The 24,442-nt window shown below is 40.9% G+C and overlaps 1 protein-coding gene across 3 annotated transcripts in view; it reads right to left on the bottom strand.

The window, feature by feature from the left end:
• The window catches only part of hdac4 (histone deacetylase 4), a 136,753-nt gene that overhangs the window by 78,507 nt on the left and 33,804 nt on the right, over positions 1-24,442 (bottom strand). For 2 of the 3 annotated variants that reach the window (XM_036004143.1, XM_031291491.2), the window contains exon 3: positions 8,726-8,788. The exons of the other annotated variant lie outside the window; for it this stretch is intronic. In XM_036004143.1, coding sequence (XP_035860036.1) covers positions 8,726-8,788 — 63 coding nt within the window. The remainder of the gene's footprint in view (positions 1-8,725; positions 8,789-24,442) is intronic. 3 annotated transcript variants of the gene reach the window in all.

Raw genomic sequence — 24,442 nt, 5'->3', positions numbered from 1 at the left:
TCTACACAAATACTCATAACAAGAATCAGCTCCTATCTCTTCTGAGGAAGACCTCAAAACATCAAAGCATCATAACAGCTCCAGCTTCAACCCAGACAAGGTAAGAAAAGGACATGGGGCTGCAGTGGGGAGCTCCGTTCATTCATATTTTACGCCCTCTCCTTCCATCTCAATGGTATTGCCTTCCCAGTCTGCGCCGACTTTGCAGCAGACAGAGAGCCATTAGCTCTTGGCCATGCTAAACTGAACTTATGAGCAGCTCCACATGCACTTTAAATCACTTGGGTCACAGGAATGCCTCTGTGCACTAAAGCTAGACCCACAAACTCTTTTTGTCCAGCACAGATTAGAGCAACCTGCCTGGGCCTTACCATTATTTCTGGAATATAAACAGACATGCAGGGAGTGAAGACTGGTACAGATATAAATGGAGGGCCACATCAAAAAGAAAGATGAGTTCAGGAATAAGTCATGATCATACTGTGAGAAAATACTGTTAAATTCGGCATTTGTCCAGTTTCGTTCATTAAACAATGGTCTGCGTTTGATGACATATCTACCCGTGTTTACCTGTGTCTATTATTGAACTTATTTTTACAGTTATGCAAATAACTTCACAATGACTTCTTGCAAGTTCACCCCACTGAGAAAACTGATACAAACCATTGCAGACAGCAAACCATGGTCTATTTCTTCTTTTAAATGAGTTTGTGGTAAAATACAGTCTATCACTGTCGGCCATGCTGTAGCCATTAGGCTCCAGGCTTGGCTGTAATGAACTCCTCTTCCCGGACAGGGGAAGGGCACCCTCTGGTCATGGTGGTTGTGTTAGCCCAGAAGCTAGCAAACTCCTTGTGAGGGCAAAGCAAAGGTCTAAACCCTGGAGTGGTCATCCATAATAGATAGCTTCCAGAGGACTCCTCTGGATTCATATGGTCCTGCTAGGGCTTTTAAAAGCCTTTACAAACCAGACCTCTGCATTAACAAACGAGTTTAAGAGGAAGTGAAAGGCCAAAGCATGGCCCGAGTCAAATGAACATAATATCCATCTGTCTATCTTTACATCTGCACATAAAGAGACACACTGGGAATTTACAAATTGTAAAACATTGGGATACTTAGCTTCACATACAGTAACTGGTTACAGTAACTGGTTTCATTTTAGCTTATGTTTTACAGAACGGTAAATACTCCATCCTCCCACGTAAAATGAACATGGATATTGGACTTTTCAGACCAAAATTTCAACTCTAATCAGTTGATTCACTTGCTGAGGTGAAGTTATTCAGGGCAGAGCTTTCCCATTTCAACTTTGCCCCCTGACCAATGGCAAGCACCTGGACAGTGGGGACCTTTGAGGGAACTGAGACCCGGGGAGTCCAAAATGAAGAAAGCTATCATATTAACTGTGTTGCACCATCAAATTGTATATGGGAGTGGATAGCACAAACACATTCACTTTAATTAACCGTGTTATCTTGTGATTTGGTTGCGCAAGTAGTCAGTATATCAACAAGCTCGAGCCCCACCTATTCCCTGTGGACAAGCGAATAAATGTTTCTGTGCCCCTTCCTTGGGGTGACCAGGCACATAAGGAGATAGATTCCAAAACTGGACCTGTTTGGTGTTATCTTCATTGTGTATTCTTGGTGTATCATGGTGTATTCTTCTGTCATCCTTATCATTTTTGGGGTTGTTTGCCATTAGTTTCTGCAGCTGACAATGTGCTAACGTTTAACTTATATGCTGATTACCTGGGCTGATAACAAAAGCTAAAGCTCTGATAGTTGGATAAACAAAGAGAAAGTCCGACTAATAAAAACATTGTAGTGTAAAAAGTCCTTATCTGTCTCTGTTAATCTGTAGAGTTTGAGAGCAAATACGGAATTTCAAAAGAGTTTGTATTTATTTAAACACAAGCTCACTCTCCAGACTTCTAGGTCTTGGAGAGCCGAGCCAGCCAGCCAACAAAGCACAACACACCAGGCCGTATGCAAAATTCATGACATGGTAACATGGTAAAATCCTTTTTCCTCTCTCACACACACACACACACACACACACACACACAGTCCAACCTGCTACAGCTGTCAGGATAATGGCACTGGTGTAGACAAAGTAGGTTAAGGCATTGCCTGTTCCACTGGAAGACAAAAACAAGTCTGGCGCTGAGCACTCTCCCATACTTTCTTAGACCTGAATGTGAAGAGTGTGTGTCTCTGTGTAACCGGGTTGACGTGAAGGCCACAACCTCAGGCCATGTCTGTAGATATAATTAGGCACTGGTACACTGTTTTGTATTCCCTTTAGAACTCCAATTTGTTGTCTTAGCATCAAAGCTGATTTCACCTGTTCTCTGACAGCTTTACTGTAGGTTTGCTTTAGCGTGCTGCCTTAAACCCATTGTTTCAGTGCACTGTACAGGCTGTGATGTTCGGCTTCCAGTTTTGTATTCCAAATGGAGGTAAATTATTCGGAAACTGTTGATGTGAAATAAAAAGAGAAATAAAAGGACAGATTAAAGGAGATGAGATGAAGCAACGTGTGGCAGATTATATTTCAGTTCATCAGAAGTTCAAGAAAACCATTTGGAAACATCCCTTGGGCAACGACTTTGACATGGTTGTTAGTGTGTGTGTGTGTGTGTGTGTGTGTGTGTGTGTGTGTGTGTGTGTGTGATAGTGGCAGAAAAGAAGAAAAGAAGCAGCTGCCCACCGACTCCTGCCTACACTAAACTGGCACCAGGCAGGGGAATCAATGCCAGGTCAGGGAGTGCGTGAGGTTGGTAGGGGGCTTTGGGGGTCCATCTGGGGAACTGGCACCAGGGTGTGAGGGCCGTGTGGGCTCCCCAGTGAGCATGTATATACAAAACAGGTTGACTTCCATTAGGAAAAGAGGCTAGTTAAGCAGGTGCTGATTGTGTCTGTCATTGGGACTAAAATTTACCACAAGGTTACAGTCTTTTGAATTCTGAAGTAAGACATCTGATAAAGGGTAGATAAACTGGTGATTCTGTCATGATCATGCTTAATGCTTCATTTTACCTCTGTTGGAGTATGAGAACTTGGCGCACCTATAAAGCGGAATAGTGACTATTAAGTGCTTTTTTCTTTTTGGCAAGCCTTAGAATTTGTGCAGGCGATTGGTTCAATTGAATTTATATATGATTGAAAATAACTTTATGTTTTGACTTACCATAGATACTAGGATGCATCAACTGCAGCATAAGCAATAGTAGTGGGGTTAAGAGATAAGAGAAAAGAAGAAAAAAAAGAGAAGCAGATAAAAATGAGGTTGTTACAGATTAAATGGTCCACCTGCCGAACTCCCAAAATCTTTTTTTGCAGAGCATGTTCTTTTACATTCAGAGCAAACACGCAGATTTACAATGTCAGGATTAGGTCAAGCATTCAGTCACACACACACACACACACACACACACACACACACACACACACACACACACACACGCGCACACACGCGCACACACGCGCACACGCACACGCACACACACGTACACACAAACACACATAAGTGCAAAACCCCATGCTCCGGGGAGGAGGGAGGGAGGCAGCGGGGGTCTGGCCGGCAGACAAGTGTCTCTGCGCGGTCATTCTGACCTACAGACTGGGCTGTCCTCTGGAACACACCTCCCTTTCCATCGCTGGCTTCTCAAAACTAATCCTGTCCTCTTGCAACTGTCTCGTCACGTATTCGATCCGTTATCTACAAATCTCACATTTCACTCACCAACTCAAAATAGAGAGATTCAAAGCAAGAGTGTCTGTCTTCTCAAAAGGTGTCGACTGTTAATCACGTTCTTTACAATTACGAGATAAGGATCTCGGGGTCATGATATCGGTACCTCACTACATACGCTGATTCCTTTGTTGCTTTGACAGCTATAAACGGGGGAACTTTAAGTGCTTGGAACAGCGAAGAAGTAGGGTAAGGTCAGAATCAGAAAAGGGTTTTTTGCCACAGTAAGTTACCACTACGTGGAATTTTCCTTGGTGAATGGTGCATACATACACAAACAAACATATTGAACATTAATAAGAAATAAACAATAAATGCAGAAACAAATACGTATATACAAAATAGCTGTTTAGCATAAGAAAAAGGAGGCTGAATGGGTTGAGTGCAGATCGCAAATGGGCAGTGGGCAGATGTATAGTCCAGGATGACGGTTACATTATTTTGCTGTGACTTTGGGTTAATATTGGTACATCTACACACCTGATTAGCCAATAATTCATTTATGAATGTATGTAGACATGGTCAAGAGGTTCAGTTGTTATTATGTCCACAGTCTAACCATCTTCTAATGGGTACCTTCAGCAGGACAACACACCATGTCACAAAGCGCACATCCTCATCAAAGGGGTTAAACAAACATGACAAAGAGCTCAGTGTACACCAATGGCCTCCACAGTCACCAGCTCTCAATAGAGCACCTTTGGAATGTGGTGGGAAGGGAGATCTGCAGCATGGATGTGCACCCAATAAATCTATGACTCATGGTGCTATCATGTCAACGTGGACCCCTATCTCTGAGGAATGTTTCCAGCACTGTGTTGAATCCATGCAACTCTAAAATACAAGCTGTTCTGGAGGCGAAGGGGAATCCTGCCCTGTAGCAGAAAGGTGTACCCAGACTTAGACTTAGACTTTTCTTTATTGATCCTTTTGGGATGACTCCCGCAAGGAAATTAAATATCCAGCAGCAGATTTTAGCAGCATACAAACAAAGCACTCTTTAAATAAAGAGGTATAGAAAACAAAAAATACAGTATAAGAATAACAATATACATAGACTTTTAGCTAAATATTTTTTTACAAAAAGTAAACAAACAGTAAAACAACAATAAACTACAGATAAATATATAGATATATAAGCATAGTACCCAGTACAAGTAGCTGCTGAGTCTATAGTCCAGCTTAAGATTCAGACTGAACATGTACAATCAGAAGCCAAATGAACACAGGAATAGAAGTGTTAGGGAGAGAAATAAGAGAGGAGACCAGAGTTGAGTGCAAGAGAGAGGGGTGGTGATGTGTGTGTGTGTGTGTGTGTGTGTGTGTGTGTGTGTGTGTGTGTGTGTGTGTGTGTGTGTGTGTGTGTGTGTGTGTGTGTGTGTGTGTGTGTGTGTGAGAGAAAGAGATTTAGAGAAATGGAGATGCTGGGAGTGAGAATGAATTTGGCGTAGTCAAAAAAAAATATGTTTCTCTCCCCATTTTGTGACTTCCTTTCCAGAGTTTTGAAATGGTAATGAGTGCTGGTATTTGCATAATGTGCCTTTCCTCAGCCCTCTTTTTCTACTTACCCAGGCCCTCTTCTCCTCAAATTGCTGCTCTCCTCCCATGTCTCTCTCTGTCCGTCCGTCTGTCTGTCTGTCTGTCTGTCTGTCGGTCGGTCTGTCTATCTCTTTCACCGTCTCCACCCCACCCCCACCACCATCGCATTTATTTTACCTACACCACCCCCTCTCTCAGGTTCTTAAGTGCTCATAGATAATTCACAACTCCAAATAAAGATGCGCTGTTCAGTCAGAAAACAGAAGCCGGCCAACAGGTCTCCCCCTTACTGTGTGAACAGCTCTTCATCCTTCTTACTCAACTTGCTCTCCACCTCACATTCAGCTAAGCCTTAATATCAGCGCCGTGCAGACAGAAAATGTGCACAAAGCATTAAGGCTAAAAAAAAAAAATTAAAAAAAAGACAACTGTCACATTGCTTGACAATTACCAACGCTGCACACCAGGCCCCCGATGAAAGGAGCCATAACGAAGCCCTTCTGTGAGCTACAGAACCACTTCTGGTCTACATTATCGGTCACTTCTGCTCTCCTCTACTCATCCTCTTCTCCTAATTTGACTTCCTATCTCTCCCCAAATCCCCTCCCCTCCTTCCTCATCACTTCTCTCACCTTCGCCTCCCTCCTCCTCCTCCTCCTCCTCCTCACTCCCTGCAGTGTCTGTGCTCTGACAGTTATGTGCGAGTGGAGCGTGGGCTGCTGCTAATTTGTGCAGAGTGGGAGAAAGCTGTTTTGGCTTGGGGAGAGAAAAGCCTAGTTTAGGCTTTGTGCTGGGATGGACGGACAGACATGGCACGCACACACAAACACACACACACACACACACATAAATGCATGTTTGTGTAGTATTTAACTTCCTCTCCATCTCCTAATGTCACATTCACAGATACAAACAGATGCTCAAACCCACTTTCACATCTAAGTGTGGAAGTGACTTTGAAAGGTGCCGACTTATGTTCCTCTTACAGTACCTCCTCCTGTGCACAATTTAGTCATCCTGCTTGATATGCACTCAAAGCTGTCTCCCTCCGCATCATTTTCAAATGAGTCATTCTCTCTGTTTGATCGGCTCATTCTAGTTTTGATCCCAAACGTATCTGTAAAGAAATTCACACACACACACACAGACTGGTTCACAGTCACCTGCGCCGACTGCCTTCAGTTTGCCTGGACTTCACAGCATAGGACAAACACACACACTCGCACAGGAAGTGCTACTGTTGCTCTTGGCACCCAGTTAATTAATTCTAACACATTTCATGAATGTGTTAATAAAGCATTGTACTGTTCTTATTCCAATAAAATGCTTAATTTGGCAGGCATTTAAACATTCAGTTATTATTAGGGCTGTACCAAACTCTGAATGTTTAAAGTATAATTTGATTCAGCAGTTCAGAACAATGATTTGACTGTGGAAGTTCACAGTCTATACATAGTGGAAAACCTTCTGCAGTTTCTCAGCAAGAGCAATACAATCTGTCCATTGGAATTGTTTTAATGATATTAACATTTAACCTTCATGTGGTCCTCGGGTCAAATTTGACCCATTTTCAAAAAGTTTCTATATCAGAAATTTGGATTTTGTTCAACAAAATTGTCAAAAAAAAAAAATAAGGTGGATGGTTCCATACAACATTCTTCACAAGTAAAATACGTAATCAGTTCACTACTTTCACTGAATTTGGGTGTTTTATTCAATTGTATTGCATTTGAAAAAAAGAACTGATAAAAGAACGTTGAAAAAAATGACTAAAATATTGGAAAAAGCATCAAAAACGTGGAAAAAAAAAAACCACAAAAACTTGAAATAAAGCACAACAAAAACATCAGAAGAGCTTTGGAAACGTGGGAAAAACTGACAAAAACATCAGGAAAAGCAACAAAAGTGTCGCAAAAGACAACCGAAATGTTGAAAAAAATAAGTTTTATAAGTAAATAAGTTTATATAAAAATAAGTAATTTTTTAATTTTGACCCAGAAAAAACTCAAGTTGCACGGCCGACGGGAAGACAACACAAGGGTTACAAAACAGTGGGCAGTGAGCAAGGGCTTTGAATGAAGTCAAAACTTTGATCATTTCTTAGGTGTGTTAATAACCAAAGCAGAGAAACAATTAATGAAATCCATTCAGAAGCCACAGCTGCACGACAGTAAAACAAAAAAAAAAGTCACTGACTTTGAAGAACCACTCAACCGCGTCCGTCTCATTCATTTCACACAGCTGTCACAGGTTGATCTCTGGTTGTCACCGTTAGCAGAGAATCCAGGCTGCGGTGTAGCTCTAACACTGTATCTACAAACCCTAGAATAAGAGTACATTACTACCAAATAAAGTTACTTTCAGTTTCACTCGCCCACACATCTCTAATAGAAAAGTGTGAACCTTGCTGTTAAAAAATGTAAATGCAAGTAGGTGAGAGCTGGGGTAAAAGTGTGTACATGCATTATTATTTTTTGAGTGACAACACTTGTATTGTACAATACTCTTCTATCTTTGCATCTTAGTTTTCAAGAGGAATCTTAAGGTAATTGATGAACCCAGTCTAAAAATTGTGTATATTTTTTTAAGTAATGCTGTTTTTCCTACATTTATGAAAAGCTGACCTCAAAACTTCAAATCCAAAAAAGATTCCACTGCACAAACATGTACAACAAGTACCAATAAAAGAAATCAGATAGAGCCCCGCGTCATGCATGTTTCTATGTGTTGTGTGTGTGTGTGTGTATACGTCTGTCTGTGTGTTTATGCAGTTACGTGTGTCACTGCTGCAAGCAACGAAACATGCTATTACCAGGCTAAGGCTCCAGGTCTTGGCAACCATGTCAATGACATCACTGCTGCATCAGCATGACCTCGCGCCACATGGGACAAACATACCGCTTGTGGGTTGATGACATGCTGATGTGGCGTGATCATCCCATGTTCCTGTCAACAAGAGCGCGAAGTTGCAACAAAATGTCTCGTGTCACGTGCGCTTTCTCGTACACGCATGTGTGGTGCGAATTCTAAAAGGAGTCGGCCACTGAATAATACTAAAAACAATGTGCGACATCAGCCGGTGGAAATGATTACATACTCAGGAGTAAATGATAAGTTTCTTCATAAACAGACACTGACAGAGTGTGTTCCTGAGCCATACATTAGCAAGTTGAGGCGACCACGGTATCACCGAATTGAGCATTGACGTTCTGCAATCACCCGTGGTGCATCACAACAGTACACCCAAAGAAATGACTGCGTCAGTCAGTATTTCTGAAGGCTCGAGTAGGGAAGCAATAGAGTGTAGTAAAAATACCAGACAGGAACACAGAAAACAATCCAATCTGTTAACAAGTAAAATCTTTGGAAGGTCTTTTGCAGTTTACACACACACACACACACACACACACACACACACACGTCCTACCGAAATGGTTGAGTGCGCCTGGTTTAAGAAGTTCCACAGGCTGTTCGTTGCTGGTCAAGCCACCTGTCAGAGAGTAGGAAAGGAGGTCTTAAATGTGGTTCTCATTAATATGGTAGCAAAATCAGCTTCATATAGATTCAAACCATTAGCATCTGTCTACAGCTCCTAAGAAGGGGAGGTATAGACGACTGGGCAGGGATATGGAGAAGTGAAGAGGACGAGTGGGAAACGAAAGAAAACAAGCAGCAGAAAGTGACAAGAACAAACCAGATGTGTACAGTAATATGATATCTTTTCAACAAAGTCAGAGAGAGAGAGAGAAAGAGAGAGAGAGAGAGAGAGAGAGAGAGAGAGAGAGAGAGAGAGAGAGAGAGAGAGAGAGAGAGAGAGAGAGAGAGAGAGACACAGAGCGTGCAGTGGAACAGACAAAGTGCTCACAGATTACGAGCCAACGAATCCGACAACCAGAGGGGCTCCGTTTATAATCATTTAAACCTTGGAAAAGTGGCTTACTGAAACACATCCCAAAATAATTCTTAATTATGTCTTGCCTATGGAATATTGGATTAAGATTTATTTCAGCCATCTTTGCTAGTCCACATTAGTGAGAGTATTAGCATTTGCATTAGGATGCTCATGAAATTAGGAACGGATTACATAATCCCCATCATTTGGTGAAAGATAAAAGAAAGTGTTCACAGGCAAGATATCACAGTGCTTACTTAAAGTGATCAGCATTTCGGATCACAGGCTTTCTATTTGTCATAACAATGCTAATCCGGCTTCAGCTACGAAAATCTGTTGGAAAGGCTCAGAAACGTATTCACTTCAAAATGATACTAGTTGCTCTTGTCAATAAGTTACATGTTGTAGATGATAATATAACCAGTAAACAGAAACATACCAGTGCTAAAATTCCTGAAGGACCTATCAATAAATGCCCTGGAAGTAAACCCACTCAGACTAATCTTCTCTTCTTACCTATTCCCATTACTCTCTACAAATTGCTGCTAAAAGCAATGTTTTCAAGAAGTCTCAGTTATTACAAATCTGCACTGTTTTGTAAATAGCCTTTTGACACATTGAATAATCATACTTTGAGAGAAAAGAAAGACACCCAGGGTAAATTGAACACAATTTGTGTGTGTGTGTGTGTGTGTGTGTGTGTGTGTGTGTGTGTGTGTGTGTGTGTGTGTGTGTGTGTGTGGGCTCTGTACTCCAGCACATTGGATTTGAATAGAAAAGTGCTGACTTCCAGCTTCGATGTAAGGGTGTTTATATCCACATCAGATGGAGAGTGTAGGGACTTTTAGGAGCAAAAAGTAGTTGGACAAGTTAACGCAAATGTAGATATATTGGTCTTATTTCATCTATTTGCATTTATACTTTGTGGGTAATGACTAGGCTGAAGTTTTCTCTAAGATACATCAGTACAACACTCTGCAGCCCTGCAGCCATCAGGCGCTTCTCACCTTCAGGCTACATCCACACTACTACTTCCTTTTCATTTCTAAGCTGGGTTTTAAAACAAAAAATATCTCCCTCCCCACAAGCATTTTAGCTCCACTTGGTTCTGAAACTTATGAATTCACACCTGCAAACAGCTAGGCTGAAATGATGTAATCACTCAGCTTACATCAGTTTATCCTTGAGATTGGCAGCCGGTACGGTTAGTGGGGTCAGTAATCTTGCAATTATCGCCACTTTCACAAAGCAGACTTTCTTACAGTCACATATTTCAAACTGCATATACTCAGTGGGTGTCAGCGCAGACACAGCAGGCTGCATTCAGAGTTCAGTTAAGAATGTGTGCTATAGACAAGCAAATATTGCCCAAGTCTAAAACGGATAAACAACTTACTCAAAGACAGCAACACTTTTTTTAAAATGAAAGTAAGCATGACTGCGAGTATCGGTCATCGCCATCATCCCCGAACCAGTGGAGACAGACATGGGGGGGAAAGAGTGTGGTGGAAAGGAAAATGTGAGAGGAGACCATGTGCTGCGTCACACATCAGCGAGAAGCAGCACATGACATACCCACAACTATGAATGTTGTTTTTCTGGGTTGCTAGGCGCTAATTTTAGCCTAAGCAGACTGCTCCATGATTAATACATGATGGAGGGAGGGGCTGAATTAAATATTCATATCGCACACAAAAAACACACACCAAACCCATATTCTTGAATTTCGTATTCCCGGTAAAGCCTGCTTCCTTTCTGTCTTTAACAAAAGTAGGTGCTAACACACAAATCACATCCTTATTGGCGGATGGTGAGGGAGAGACCTAACAGAGACTTTCTCCAAAAGACGGGAAGAAAGGAAAAAGAGAAGAGGTTGGTGTGATGACAAGAGTATTACATGAAAGCTTAATATGTGTGTGTGAATATCTGTGTGCCCTGTGTGTGTCAGTAGGGTGGCAGTGGCAGATGGCAGAAAGACGACACCAGAGCTTCATGGGCGAGAGACAGGCCAAGCAATCACACACACAAAGGGAGAGTTGAAAGTGTAAACGAGTGTCTTGCATCTTGTCTCTGTTGCACTTAATAATTGCCACCCACTCTATTTTTTTTTATTTTGCTCTTTGGCCCCCTTAAAACGTTCGCAAGGACTTGCATCATGGTAAAGACAGACAAAGAAAGTGTTGACAGAAAACGTTGTAGATGTGCATACAAATGTGTATGTGTGAGTGTGATACGTGTGTATTTATGTGTACAGGGTTCGTATCTCACGGAAACCAGGCAGGTTTAAGAGGTTGTCCACCCTTGACTGAGCAGACGCCTGGGGAGGAAGACAGGTCAAGGGCTCTCTGCCCTAACACACAGTGACAAGAGAAAATCTCCATGGAAACCACAACAAGCAAATATGTGTAGAGAGAGAGAGAGAGAGAGAGAGAGAGAGAGAGAGACCCTTGTACAGGGGAGGAACAGTGTTCTTTTAAATCTCGTTTTCCTGCTTACAAGGTGGCAAATGAATGCTGAATGGCCCTACTGGAGTAGCCTAGTTGAGAGGTCACAATTGTTAATGAGATCAGGCAAAAATAAAAAAGCAGAGGCCACAAGTTCTGTCAGTTTCTCTTCATTAATTTCAGCCATATTGGTCATTCATACCAAGTACAGCCCTAATTGTTAGCAATTCTGATAATCAATTCATGTTTTGAATCAAGCAAAAACTTCCACACATTAAATTGTTTCAGATGTGAGGAATTGCTGAGTTTTTTTTCATTTCATTGTTAAATGAATATCTTTGGGTTTTGGACTGTTCATCGACCAATCACCTGGAAGCCTGAGAAAGGTATTTTTCAACATTAGATTTTTTTTACGACATTTTACAGACGTAATAATTAATCTAAAAATAATTGACAAAGTGATGGATCAGAAATAGGGTTGGGTACCGGAATGCAGCGTTTCAGAAGCATCGCTGGATAAAACACAATAGTTAAAATGCTGACAGCTTACGGTAAGCGGTGTAAAGTGTGACTGTATGTCCCTGTAGAGGATTCCAAGACCTGCCGTTGTCAGAAAAACAACACACAGACGGTGCGTTCACTTGAAACTAGCCAGCCTTGTGGTGTATTTAAGTTATTGTAAAATACCCTTTTCCCATACTGGTGAAATAGTAAGTAAGTAAGTAAGTAAACTTTATTTATATAGCACCTCTCACAGACAAAAGGGGTCACAAAGTGCTTTACATTAAAAACAAATAAAAAAACAAACAACAACACATAAAATACAATACAAAACCATATGGCTAATTAAATGCTTGTCTAAAAGATGTGTCTTTAGGTGTTTTCTAAAAGTTTCCACAGAATCCAAGGCTCTCAAGGCTTAAGGGAGAGAGTTCCAGAGCCTTGGAGCCACCACAGAAAAGACACGATCACCTCTTGTTTTAAAACGAGTTCTGGGAACAGTTAAAAGGTCTATATTAAATAGGTCATTGTTATGAGTTATTGTTATTACATTATTAATCAATCATTTAATTTTGACCATATGGCCTTAGCAATAAACAAGCCGTTCTTTAATGTCGCCAACTGTCGTTTTGTGCTCCTTTTTTAATATTTTATATTATATACATTATAAACATATTATATATTTAAAACCCAAACGATACCCAACCCTAATAGATATCAGCTCTTATTCTGATAATCACCATAGTCACCAGTAAGTCTGGAGATCAAGCTGGTCGCTTAAAATTTCCAGGCACATTTGGGGCATTTTAGGCATTTATTAAACAGGACAGCTGAAGCTGTGAAAGGAGAGAGAGAGGGAGAATGACATGCAGCAAAGGGCCGCAGCTTGGAATTGAACCTGCATCATGGACTGAGCCTTAGTACATGGTGTGCCTTAGTGCATGGTGTGCACGCTCAACCGGGTGAGCTATCCAGGCGCCCCAAATTTCCAGTTATTTTATTGTTTGAGTAGACCCCCTACTCTTCAAAGAATATTGTGTGAAATTAGTTTTGCAGGTCATGAACCAAAGTTTTGGAAAAATTTAAATGTTGATCTCATGGTGTCATTACTACAAGTTTTAATGGCAATCCATACAGTAGTTCAAAATCCATGTTTGTTCCAATTGGTTAATAAATGGGATCTCTCTGGACAACTATGTGGCTGACAGTATGTCATCACTGGTCTGGTTTTCCCCGCCTCGCTCATGATTTACTCCAAGGCCAGCCATAATGGATACCCTATCCATCCTGTACGCACGGTCCACTCTGGAGCAGACACTGTGTATGTAGCCACACATTTGCCTGGAAAGCACTCTTGTCCGGTCTAAACAAGGCACTTTTCCATCCTGTCCAAACCACCTCACTATTATCTCAGAGTTTGATTGAATAGTTACTCTACAGTACAACTATTATCTGCTGTTACAGCGGCAACAACAGATAAAGTTCAAGAGAGATGAGATAGAGAGGTTTACTACCTCTCACAACTCATTCTGTGGTCCAACCTTTGGCTCTGCTTACAGACTGGTTAGATGGAAAGAAGGGTGCTTGAAATAGCATGCACTTATAGCATGAAATCAAACCATAATAAGAGATGTATTGCAGTTTTTGGTTTTTTTTACACTATTTAGAACAGTGTGTGGTGCATCATTTATGTATGTAGCAATATGTTATTATATAAGTATAAGCAATGTGTTAAAGCGTGTTAATGCTGTGCGGAGGTGTGTATAGCAAAGCACAATGGAGGACACTGTAACTCTGAGAGTCATGTGGACACTGATAGTTTTAGTGCATTGACTTATGTGACCTGTGCCATATGCATGCCCCTCAGCAACAGTTAAGCCTACTCTATCTCCCCCGTGACATGTAGGAATATATGTGCATATGGCCAGTAAAAATGCGTAAACACTGAGAACAAGTACATACATGCCTCCAGGTCCAGGCAGGAAAGTGATTTGCTCTTTTTACATGTGTCATATTCCATTAGTAAAAGCCTTAGTGTCAACAGACTTCCGTGTGGATAGACATACGTGATCACCACATGGAAAAGGAAGAGACGGAGTGCCAAGTTACCGATGTCTGGCAAGAAGACAAGTTGGCTCCGAGGCTAGCAGGAAGCAGGAGTGCCTGCTTCAGTGGATACACACCCGGTGTATACAATGAGTGAGGAGAACCCTTCCATGATGCAAGAAAAGATACACAGAGCATGCATGAACAGTGTTAGAAACACACTTGTACACAAAGGCACACAGTGCCGTTGAATGTATACACAAGCACACACCTTTCTTCCTGTTACTGGTGACCATGAAGGTGACGAGTCACCTTGTTCAGGGCCACCTTTACCTCCTTCTGACTTCCAATCACCGCAACACTGTGCCAGCCACGCCAACCTGTCTAAACTCAGTCTGGTGTATTCTGAGCCCTCGATATATACGCCTCAGAGCTCTGCCACCATCCACTCTGCCAACTATGCCATCCTGTCTGCCGAGGCTGCACCAAAATTGCCCTTCTGCTAAAATCAAACTCTGAGCCAGTCGGAGAGTGCGCCAGCCACGCCAACCTGTCACCGTCACTCTAAACCACAAGATAACCTGCCACGATGCCAACATATGAGGAGATTCGTTCCAAAATGAGATAGTCATTACTTGATTGAAAGCTTAATTAACTACTTTTTACATATGCAAGTTCACTACTTGGGTTCTCAAAAAAGTGGATGCTTTCTCTCAACATGGCAGATTGCGCGTGGAGATTTAAGTTTAATCTCATCTAGTCTTTTGAAATCATTTGTTTACTGTACATGATGATGGTTGTTCACAAGAACCGTATTAAAACTCAATGACTTGAGCTTGACAAAAAGTCACCCTAACCTGATTCTAGTTGGGATTTGATCATGTGTGCCCTTGAACATCCTACCACTGGTAGGTGCCAGGCTGTAAAATGTCCCGCCGCCTTGTTAATAGCACCAAGTCAAGCTTCTACACCCACTGCTAAAACTCTACAGAGTCCACAGTAGAAATGACATAATGGTTAACCTTGGTAGAACACAATTTCCATTTCAGACACTAGCATATATCTATTGAGTGTATGTACCATCACTTTCACGGTTTGGCCAATGTTGCCAATCGGCAAGTTAGCTAGGTAGCTTATTGCAGATCTATGGTATCGGTGTATATGTCTGGAGATAAGAAAGAAGAAAGTGCAGCACATAAATTACAAAATTTTAGGTAATTTAGAATCAGTGACACCATTACATAAGTTTGTCCACTGGAGTGCACAGAGTGCCACTTAGTATGTATCTTGGGCACGATTTAGTAAAAAAAGGGATTTGTTAAAAGATGGTTTATGTTATGTGTTCTATCTGCCAATATATCATTAGCAGATTTCTTTATCTCTCAAATATATATGTTGGCCTCAAAAATCCAGCATTGGTCGGGCTATACTACAAATAATACAATCCTTCTAAAAAAAAAATGATATTTTGTTCTATATTTAAATAATTATGTTTGACAAATGCAAGCAGTAACAGCCAAATAGTGATGTTTTAGGTTTTTATTTCTGTATATATTCTCAAACACATCACTCTAAACTGCACACAAAGAGGCTGAATTCCTGGTTTGTAATACGAGTGAAATACAGAACAGCGGATCTGATCTACCTTGTTCTAGTGCTTAGACGTTAATTTGCTTGAGTCTGTATGCAGGACCAAACCCATGTATAACTTCTCACCACCGCCATGCTAAAAACCACTTGTTGGTGTTGCGGCCATGTTTACCAACTACTCAGCAATTCCTCTGGGCATTTTAAACCTACGAGACAAACCACAGCCTTTGACTTTATTTTTACTGCTGGACCTTTTAGGTTTGTGCGCCTGTCTGTGTGTACGTGTGTGTGTGTGTGTGTGTGTGTGTGTGTGTGTGTGTGTGTGCGCGTGTGTGTACTGATGCACATTTGTGTACGACTCAGTTAGTATGAAGAGGGCAAAGAAAGACAATTTAGGTGTTTGTGGTCAAATTCAATTCAAGTGTCAAATCACAACAGAACTTATCTCAGGACACTTTACAAGTAGGTCTAGACCACACTATAATTTACAGAGACCCAACAATTCCCCCCAAAGAGCGAGCATTTGGTGCAACAGTGGCGAGGAAACTTCCGCAGAACAGGCAGAAACCTGTTCCCCAGTTGGGAGTGGACAAAAATACAACATACAATGTGTATTTAGTGCATGTGTGTGTACATTCATGCTGTGATTAACCAGGATTAACAAATTGGAAGTACGAGTGAAAGAAAAAATCAGTTACTGATGTACGAATGTAAAATAATTATTGTCCCACTTGTTACCAAGTTAAATGTGAAAATGTATCGCTGTATAGATTTTAGGTCAGATGGCCCAGCCCTTCTATCCATCACTCTCACTGAGCCTCACACACACAATAACTGTTCAGAAAGAGAGGCCATGTGGCCTGGCAGCAGGCAGGCAACACAAGGTAAGTCCATAGGGAGACAGGAGATCCCTGTGATACATAAGATGAGTGCTGCGTGTGTGTGTGTGTGTGTGTGTGTGTGTGTGTGTGTGTGTGTGTGTGTGTGTGTGTGTGATTTCACAGCTGAAAGGGCTAAAAGTGTACTAAAAGGAACATAGTAGGGCTGCCACAACGAATCGATAAAATCGATAAAATTTGATTATTAAAAAAGTTGGCAACGAATTTCATTATCGATTCATTGTGTCGCGCGACACGCCACTCAGTCGCGGAGATAAAAGCAATTGAGTTGAGTGCCGTGCGGAGCGAAAGAAAAAAAAAAAAGAGCAGAGCGGGGGTAGAGGAAATACGAAGGGAGACCGAGAGACCCGTAACATTGTTCTGAAACACATGGCGGAGGCAGAGAAATCAGTACGACCTAAGTCATCCAAGGTATGGGAGCATTTCACACTAAATAAATCGAAAACGTGTTAATTGCAAGATAAGCAAAAGCGACACGGCATGGCACGGGCGCACCACGGTGATGATTCAGCACCTAAAACGTAAACATGGTGGAGTCCTTGATGAGGAGGAAGGGAGTTCAACAGCAGGGTAAAGTCACTACACAATCCTACTTTTGTTCCGTTTTGAAGTGAGGAACGTAACGTCCCTCTTCTGGTGCTGGTGTGGTGTTTACTCGTTATTCAGCTGACTAGCATGACAAGCTAGCGTTAGCTCGTTAATAACAGTAGTAAAGAAGGGCTAAAGACACGTTTTTATTCACTCGCCTTTTTTGGCCCATTCATTTTTCAATCTATTGTCATGTATATATTCTGTGCTTTGTCCCATATCAGTTATTGTTGACATATATATTTGTGTGTGTTGTACTTTTTAATTTCATTTTTAAGTTCTTTTATAGCACTTGGTCATCTTAAGCGGTGTTTAAATGTGGTGTATAAATGAACTTAACTTGCACTTACTACAATAATGGTAATAATTTAATGAATAAGCTTCAAGTGAACGTGTGTGTGTGTGTGTGTGTGTGTGTGTGTGTGTGTGTGTGTGTGTGTGTGTGTGTGTGGGGTCTGTATCTGCTTTTTGGGTTACTTACCTTTACACAACTATTAACTAAAACAACATGCATGTAAGTATGTATTGAGTTGATGTAAATTAATGTTTTTTTGTTTTTTTATCCGATTCATCGATTAATCGAAAAAATAATCAACAGATTAATCGATTATTAAAATAATCGTTAGTTGCAGCCCTAGAACATAGGCCTCAGTAGAGGCGTGGAGGGGTCACTGGGTAGAGAGAAGGGCCTTTCTGTTTGTAAGAGCATTACACATGTGGACATCACATGTTAGATTCCACTTACTGGTTACGCAATAGGTCACAAATATTGTAATATATACGTACGCAAGTCTACGACACATTAACATCATTCAGGCAAAGTACAGTCTCTGTGTGTGCTCCGGGCTCTGCCTCCACAGTACAGAGGATGCCACTTTTTTAGGATTTGAACACATCTGCAAACTATCTGTCTCTATCGGACTTTACCATAAATACCCCAACCACCTGTATCAATGTTGCACTGAATTTTAGCACAAGTGATCTTTCATCAGAAACAAACAAAAGTCGACATTAAACGTGCAAATCCAAACATTTAATTTTAGAGAAATCGAACATGTTTGCGGAGGGGTTCCAAAGAGTTACAAATCACATTTGGTTGAGCTCCGTGAAGACGAATCAGCAAACTTCCCAAACTGTAATATCCCAAGCATCTCGGTTTGTTTAGACTAAAGCAGTGCTTACTTGTTGGGGCTGTGTTTTCAGACTGTTTTTAATAGCATGCGTGCTTTGCTGACCTTGAGAGTGACAGAAAAAAGATTGAGTGAGAGACTCAAAGGATGGGAAGTTAACAGAAATGTCGGGCTAGATTTCAACTCTGAATATCTAAGCTGCTTACTGTGCCTTTTAGCCTCAGAGCCAGCATCACACCATGATGATGACACAAGGTTCATGATATATAACTAGGGCTGTCAAATGATTACATTTTCTTAATCGCGATTAATCGCTGAATTTCTATAGTTAATCGTGATTAATCACATGTTTTATCACATTATTAAAATTCTATTATTTTGCATTTCAGAACTGTTTTTAAGTACATATTAACAATGGAAAGCCATTCTTACCAGTGTATCTTGATTGGGAATCAAATGAATGCAAAGAAAGTTACTTTATGAACTTGATTTTAAGATTTGTATTTGTTTATTATATATTTAATCTAGTCACACATTTGAATCTAGAGTCAATATTAGGGTCGGGTATTGTTTGGTTTGGATACCGGTGCTAAAGCGGTACTTTTGAAATGGTACCGGTGCCTTAACGGTGCCTGAACCGATACTTTTTAAGGAAGTTAAAAAAAGAAGGGTACTAAACAGTTGGCGACATTAAAGAATGGCTTGTTTATTGCTAAGGCCATATTGTCAAAATTAAATGTTTAATAATAATGTAATCACAATAACAAAAACTTATTTCACTGGTAAATAGCTGTTGAATGACAAAAACAACCATCAGATGGGAAAAGGGCATTTAGCAACAACTTTGAATGCACCACGAGGCTGTAAATTACCAGTTTCATTGAATGCACCGTCTGTGTTTTTCCGACAACAGCAGCTGCAGATTGTTACATGCCGGTGGAATCCTCTACAGTGAAATACAGTCACACTTTACACCGTTTAGCGTTAGCTGTCAGCATTGTAACCGTGTTTAATCCAGCTACTAGCTAGCGGTAGGCTAATGTTAGCTGCTGTCGAGTATAGTGTTAACTAGCATCACGTGCAGCGATGTTTCTGTTGCCTGTAACGTCTGTTTCAGAGCATCAGAGAGAAGTGCAGGCATATCAGTGGCACCAGAATGAGGCACCGAAATCCGCGTTGCTATTCCTGCAGCAGCAGGATGTGTTACGAGGAAGTACGGCAAAATAGTAGCCTGTTAGGCACGACGCAAAGCAGAGTGAAGTGAAAATAAATTAATAAATGGCGGCATGCGATTAATAAGATTAAAAAAAAATAACGCATTATGCTCGGCCCTTAATCGCATCGCGATTAATGCGTTAATGCTGACAGCCCTATAAATAACCCATGATTATTGCCCTTTAACTATCTCTGTCTCCCCTCACTTCTTCACTATTCCCATCTGATTCTGTTGCCCTGTCACTGTATCTCACACTACACTTGCTTCTTCTACACTGAGTTTTACCTTGTAGAAAAAAAAGGGCTGCATGTTAAAAAGAGAGTGAGAAAAAAAACAGACATGGACATGACAAGCTAGTTCCATCACCGGGCTGTAAACCACTGGAGTTAATTACACCTTTTTGTGTCTTACAGTCTGTTTTTAAAAGCTGTGTTCAATGTGTGTGTCAATGCCTGGAATATGGGTGTGATTCCCAACACGTCCAGTCATGTTGAATCCTATTAGGTGTGTGTTGTCCCCACCAGCTTCGAGGATCACAATGTGCTTGTATGTGTCTGAGGCCTACAATTTAGTATGTATGTGCCATCGACAAGAACTCATCGGGCAGATCGCCTAAGCAAAAGGGGCTGATGAAATTCAGTTTAAATGGAGAATTGTGGATATTCTAAAAAGTTAAAAGTCCTCAAGATTAGATTTCCGTTTTAGGCAGAGTGGAAACAAATGAACGCCAGCCCTGTTGAAAACACAAGCTTGCTTGCTTACACACACCTAAACCCACAAAAACACACACACACACATGCAGACTCCAGACATTATAAGGAGGACATGGTTAACTTCACAAGTCCACCAACAAATACATATAACAGTGTGGTCCACTTTTGGCAATAAAAGCAACTGCAACAAAGACACTGTTGTTATGTTGTACAAATCAATATTCCCCTAGGGAGGAAACGCATACACTCATACAATAAGTGCTGGTTGCCTGTGATCTAAACTTCCCTTAAACTTGACAGAAAAGGTCGGAGTCAAAGAAACAGAGAGAAAAAACAAGGTTTTTTGAGGGTTTGAAATATAAAAAGGTGCAGCAGGTCCAGACAGCAGAGACACAGGGGAAGACAGAAACGACATTAAGTCAAGTAAGCAAGGAGGTGGACCAGAGGGGGTTGTCCCAGTGTCCCACAGCCTATAGGACGGGGTCAGGGGTAGGGTGACACACTTCACATCTTCTAGGAACAGTGTGTGTTGTGACTTAAATAAATAGGATGAAGCTGCCACTCATAGATCCTGCACTGGTAGGGTGGCGACTCATCAGGTTGGATGAAAATCGACTAGTTTGCGTCAATACTGACCATTTAATAAAAATATGACAATGGTACACAGTGCTAATGAAGATGAGACTTCATGATCAATCAGTCTGTTTTTAACACACTTTTTTTTCTCCCAATACTTAGATACTAATACTTTTGATTTGACTGATCACTGTTTGGAGCCGATTATAATTATTCCTCTATGTGTAAGGTAAAATGAGACTGTAAAAAACAAAGCGTTTTGGTATATTGTTTCATGATAACAGGGAAAAAAAAAAAAACTTTTAAGCACTTTTAGATTTCAACACGTCTGTATTTGTTTTGTGTTAACAAATGACAAACCAAAATAATTTAAATTCCCAAATGTAGGTGCAGCAATGTTCTGAGCAGCCAAGCATCAGTATTTGTCTCAAAATCAGTGATGATTCTAATTGGTGCTGAAGCAGAGTGCTTGTATGAAGGGGTGCTAACATAATTTTAGTTCAGCAGCTGATGGCCTCCTTCTCCTTGTCTGCCAGCTCTGTTTTGTTTCCAACATCTGTCTTCCCATCCGCCAGAATGTGTCCGATCAGTAGCTGTCCCTCACTAATAAAATGCATCCAGAGGGAGGAAGAAAAAGCTTCAAAGGCATTCCTCCAGTTGACATGGGAGCCTCCACAAATCCCCAGGTTCCCTCCTGTCTCCATTTTCAGCACAAATACTCCCTGTGTGTGTGTGTGTGTGTGTGTGTGTGTGTGTGTGTGTGTGTGTGTGTGTGTGTGTGTGTGTGTGTGTGTGTGTTCACACTCCATTCTCCTAAATCAACTCGCTCTACCCTAATCTCAGCCTGTCCCTTTTCCCCTTCCACTACAGCACCATATCTTTAAAGAAGACCTTAAAAAACACCCTGTTCCACTTTTAGCTTTGCTTGTCTCCTAGAAATGATGTTACTCTAATGTAAAGTAACGTGCAGATATTCCAGGAAAACAAATACAATGCTACAGTAAATATTTTAGCCGTTACGTTTAGTATCAAAATGTCACAATGTTTCCTAATTACGTTGAAAGAAAACATAATCCAAGCACCATTACATTTCCTTCAAAATGCATTCGCTGTAGTATATAAAAGGTAATTTCTAGATTTAATTTCTATTTTCAAAAGATTTAGGATTTTATGGAAGACAATGTACACAGGACATTCCAATTCTAAGATTTGTGTTTCTACATAAAAGTCTGTGTACAGTTGGATTGCTGTCTAAGTGGCAAACAATTCCACAATCTCTCGTATTGGCAGTGAAATTCTATCAGACCAACACATGAATTTCAGAGCTGGTAACAGTGGATTCTAAGACACAGCACATGTATCAACGCATCCTAACGACATTTCGTGGATAACACAAATTGTTATTTTTATATCGGTGTTTTACCGAAGCATACAAATAAATAAGTTAACAATTTCATCTCTATGTTGTGAGGAGACACTTAAAGTGCCCCTCCACTCAAAAATGTGTTTATTGTTACTTCACTGTGAGGTTTGAGCTTGACACTAAAAGATTGTTCCCACATTCATCTGCTGGAGTGGGAAAGTTTCTCTCTGTGCGCACCTTAAATCGCAGTTTAACGCGTCTAAGCATAAGCAGGATTTGTGACATCACAACTAATTTGGAAGCCAATCATGGTTCAATATTCAACTTACACAAGTGCGATGTGGAAACTTGAAACCTCCACTGTATATACACTATGAATGGACTTTTCAGTAAAGTACTGCAGGACACATCTTGTGCCCGCCCAGCAGTTTAATGTCTCAAATAAACAATATTTGCATGTTCATAGACTCTGGATCTTTCAATGAGGGAGAAGAAGCAGATGTGCTTTTGAGAATTTTACATTTTTTATCTAAAAACCCTAATCCATCATAAATAAGCAGACATAAAAAATATCTAACCACCAATCATTTTTCAAAAAACCTGCCTTGGTCCCCCTCCAATCTAATATTGTTAGAGACATAACGTGTTTCTCGGTTAGCTAAACCATTGATTCTATGATTTCTTCCCTTTTCACGTCCAACTCTAAGATCTTGTATCAACTAATCAAATAATTCACACCAACAAAAAGGAGATGATCCAACGGTGCCATTTCATTTAAAGAAAAGCTCTATTTTGCAAGACTGCCTATCTTTGTTACACAAATAATGTTAAAGGGAAAGGTGAGCCACAATAATAAAGAGTAAGCCTCATTAGGTGAGTCCACTTTAAAACTGTTGTGAAAACAAGGCAATGTGTACCAGTCAGGAACTGCTCGTACATTCCTGGAAAGAAGAATAACAGCACAGCAGCTGGTCAGCAGAAATAATCTAAACACCTCAGCTTTACTGCACACTAGAAAGAAATCCTGCACAAGTGGACATAGGTGTCACTTGGCAATTTCAAAGCATCTACCACAAAGCAGTTTTTTTAAGTTGGACTAGAAGTGGAAAAAAAGAAAAATCGGGAGGTAATAAGGAGGAGGTGAAATAATAGGGCTGGCTAAAGTGGAAGTACAGAAATAATGAATACAACACTGAAAGGTAGCACAATCTATAACAAACGCCCACCTTTAAAAAGATGAATATGAACCACAGCATTTTTTTTTAAAATATAAGCCAGTGCATTCCCCGTAATTAGGAAGGAATTTCTTACATGTGGCTCTCTCTGACGTCAATCCTGTACCTTCCCAGAGTTTGCTTTCTCTTCCCCGGCGCTATGAATGTTTAGCGTTAGGCTGCTTTTGGCAACGCTCCTGGACTTGTGTGCGGGGAGAGGTTTAGCGGGAGGGTGGGCTCTCTTTGCTTGTTTAAAAAGCAAGCAAGGATGAGCATGGTAACCTCAGTTCAAGTATTTGGCTCTCCTGTGATTCTGCACTATGTGTATGTGTATGTTGGCAATTGCCACATCAGTGGAGCTGAGAGGTTTAAATAGTTTGAGATATATAGAGCAAAAAAGCTTAAAAGTCAGGGAACTTCAGCGACATCTTAACCCTGTGTCTCCTCGACCCCAAGCGTTTGAGACGCGTTTATCATTTGCACGTCTTACGCAACAGATACGCTCACATTTGAATCTCTGCAGCTGTCTGCACCAGCTCCCACGGTCTTAAACACAACCTGAAGTGTTTATTTACGCTTCTAGTCTATTTTTTTGACAATACGAGCATAAACGCAAGGTTCATGCCCAATAAAAAGGCCTTAATGAAAATATATGTATCTACATTTTGCAACCTAGGTAGAGCAGAGGCGCTGTATACAGAGCCAGAGAGCAGCACAATCTGCTCCGGTTTGTAATCCCACAGACTCTCCCTTTACTTTTGCCCAGTAGCTGAGAAGCAAGACACGGGAACGTATTGGGTATTAAGGAGCTGCAGTTTTTACTCGTGGGCAAACTGTAACCTACACTGTACATTTGCTGCCACTAGACAAGTCTGCTCCAATCACCAAAATCTCCCTGTCCTGCTGCTCCAGGCTTTGAAATTCACGGACCAGTTTAGACACTCGCCTCAGTGTCACAGGAATGCTGTCAGC

The sequence above is a fragment of the Sander lucioperca genome, chromosome 8 (assembly GCF_008315115.2).
Source record: "Sander lucioperca isolate FBNREF2018 chromosome 8, SLUC_FBN_1.2, whole genome shotgun sequence".
Classification (NCBI taxonomy): Eukaryota; Metazoa; Chordata; class Actinopteri; order Perciformes; family Percidae; genus Sander; species Sander lucioperca.
This window is presented reverse-complemented; position numbering and strand designations above follow the sequence as displayed.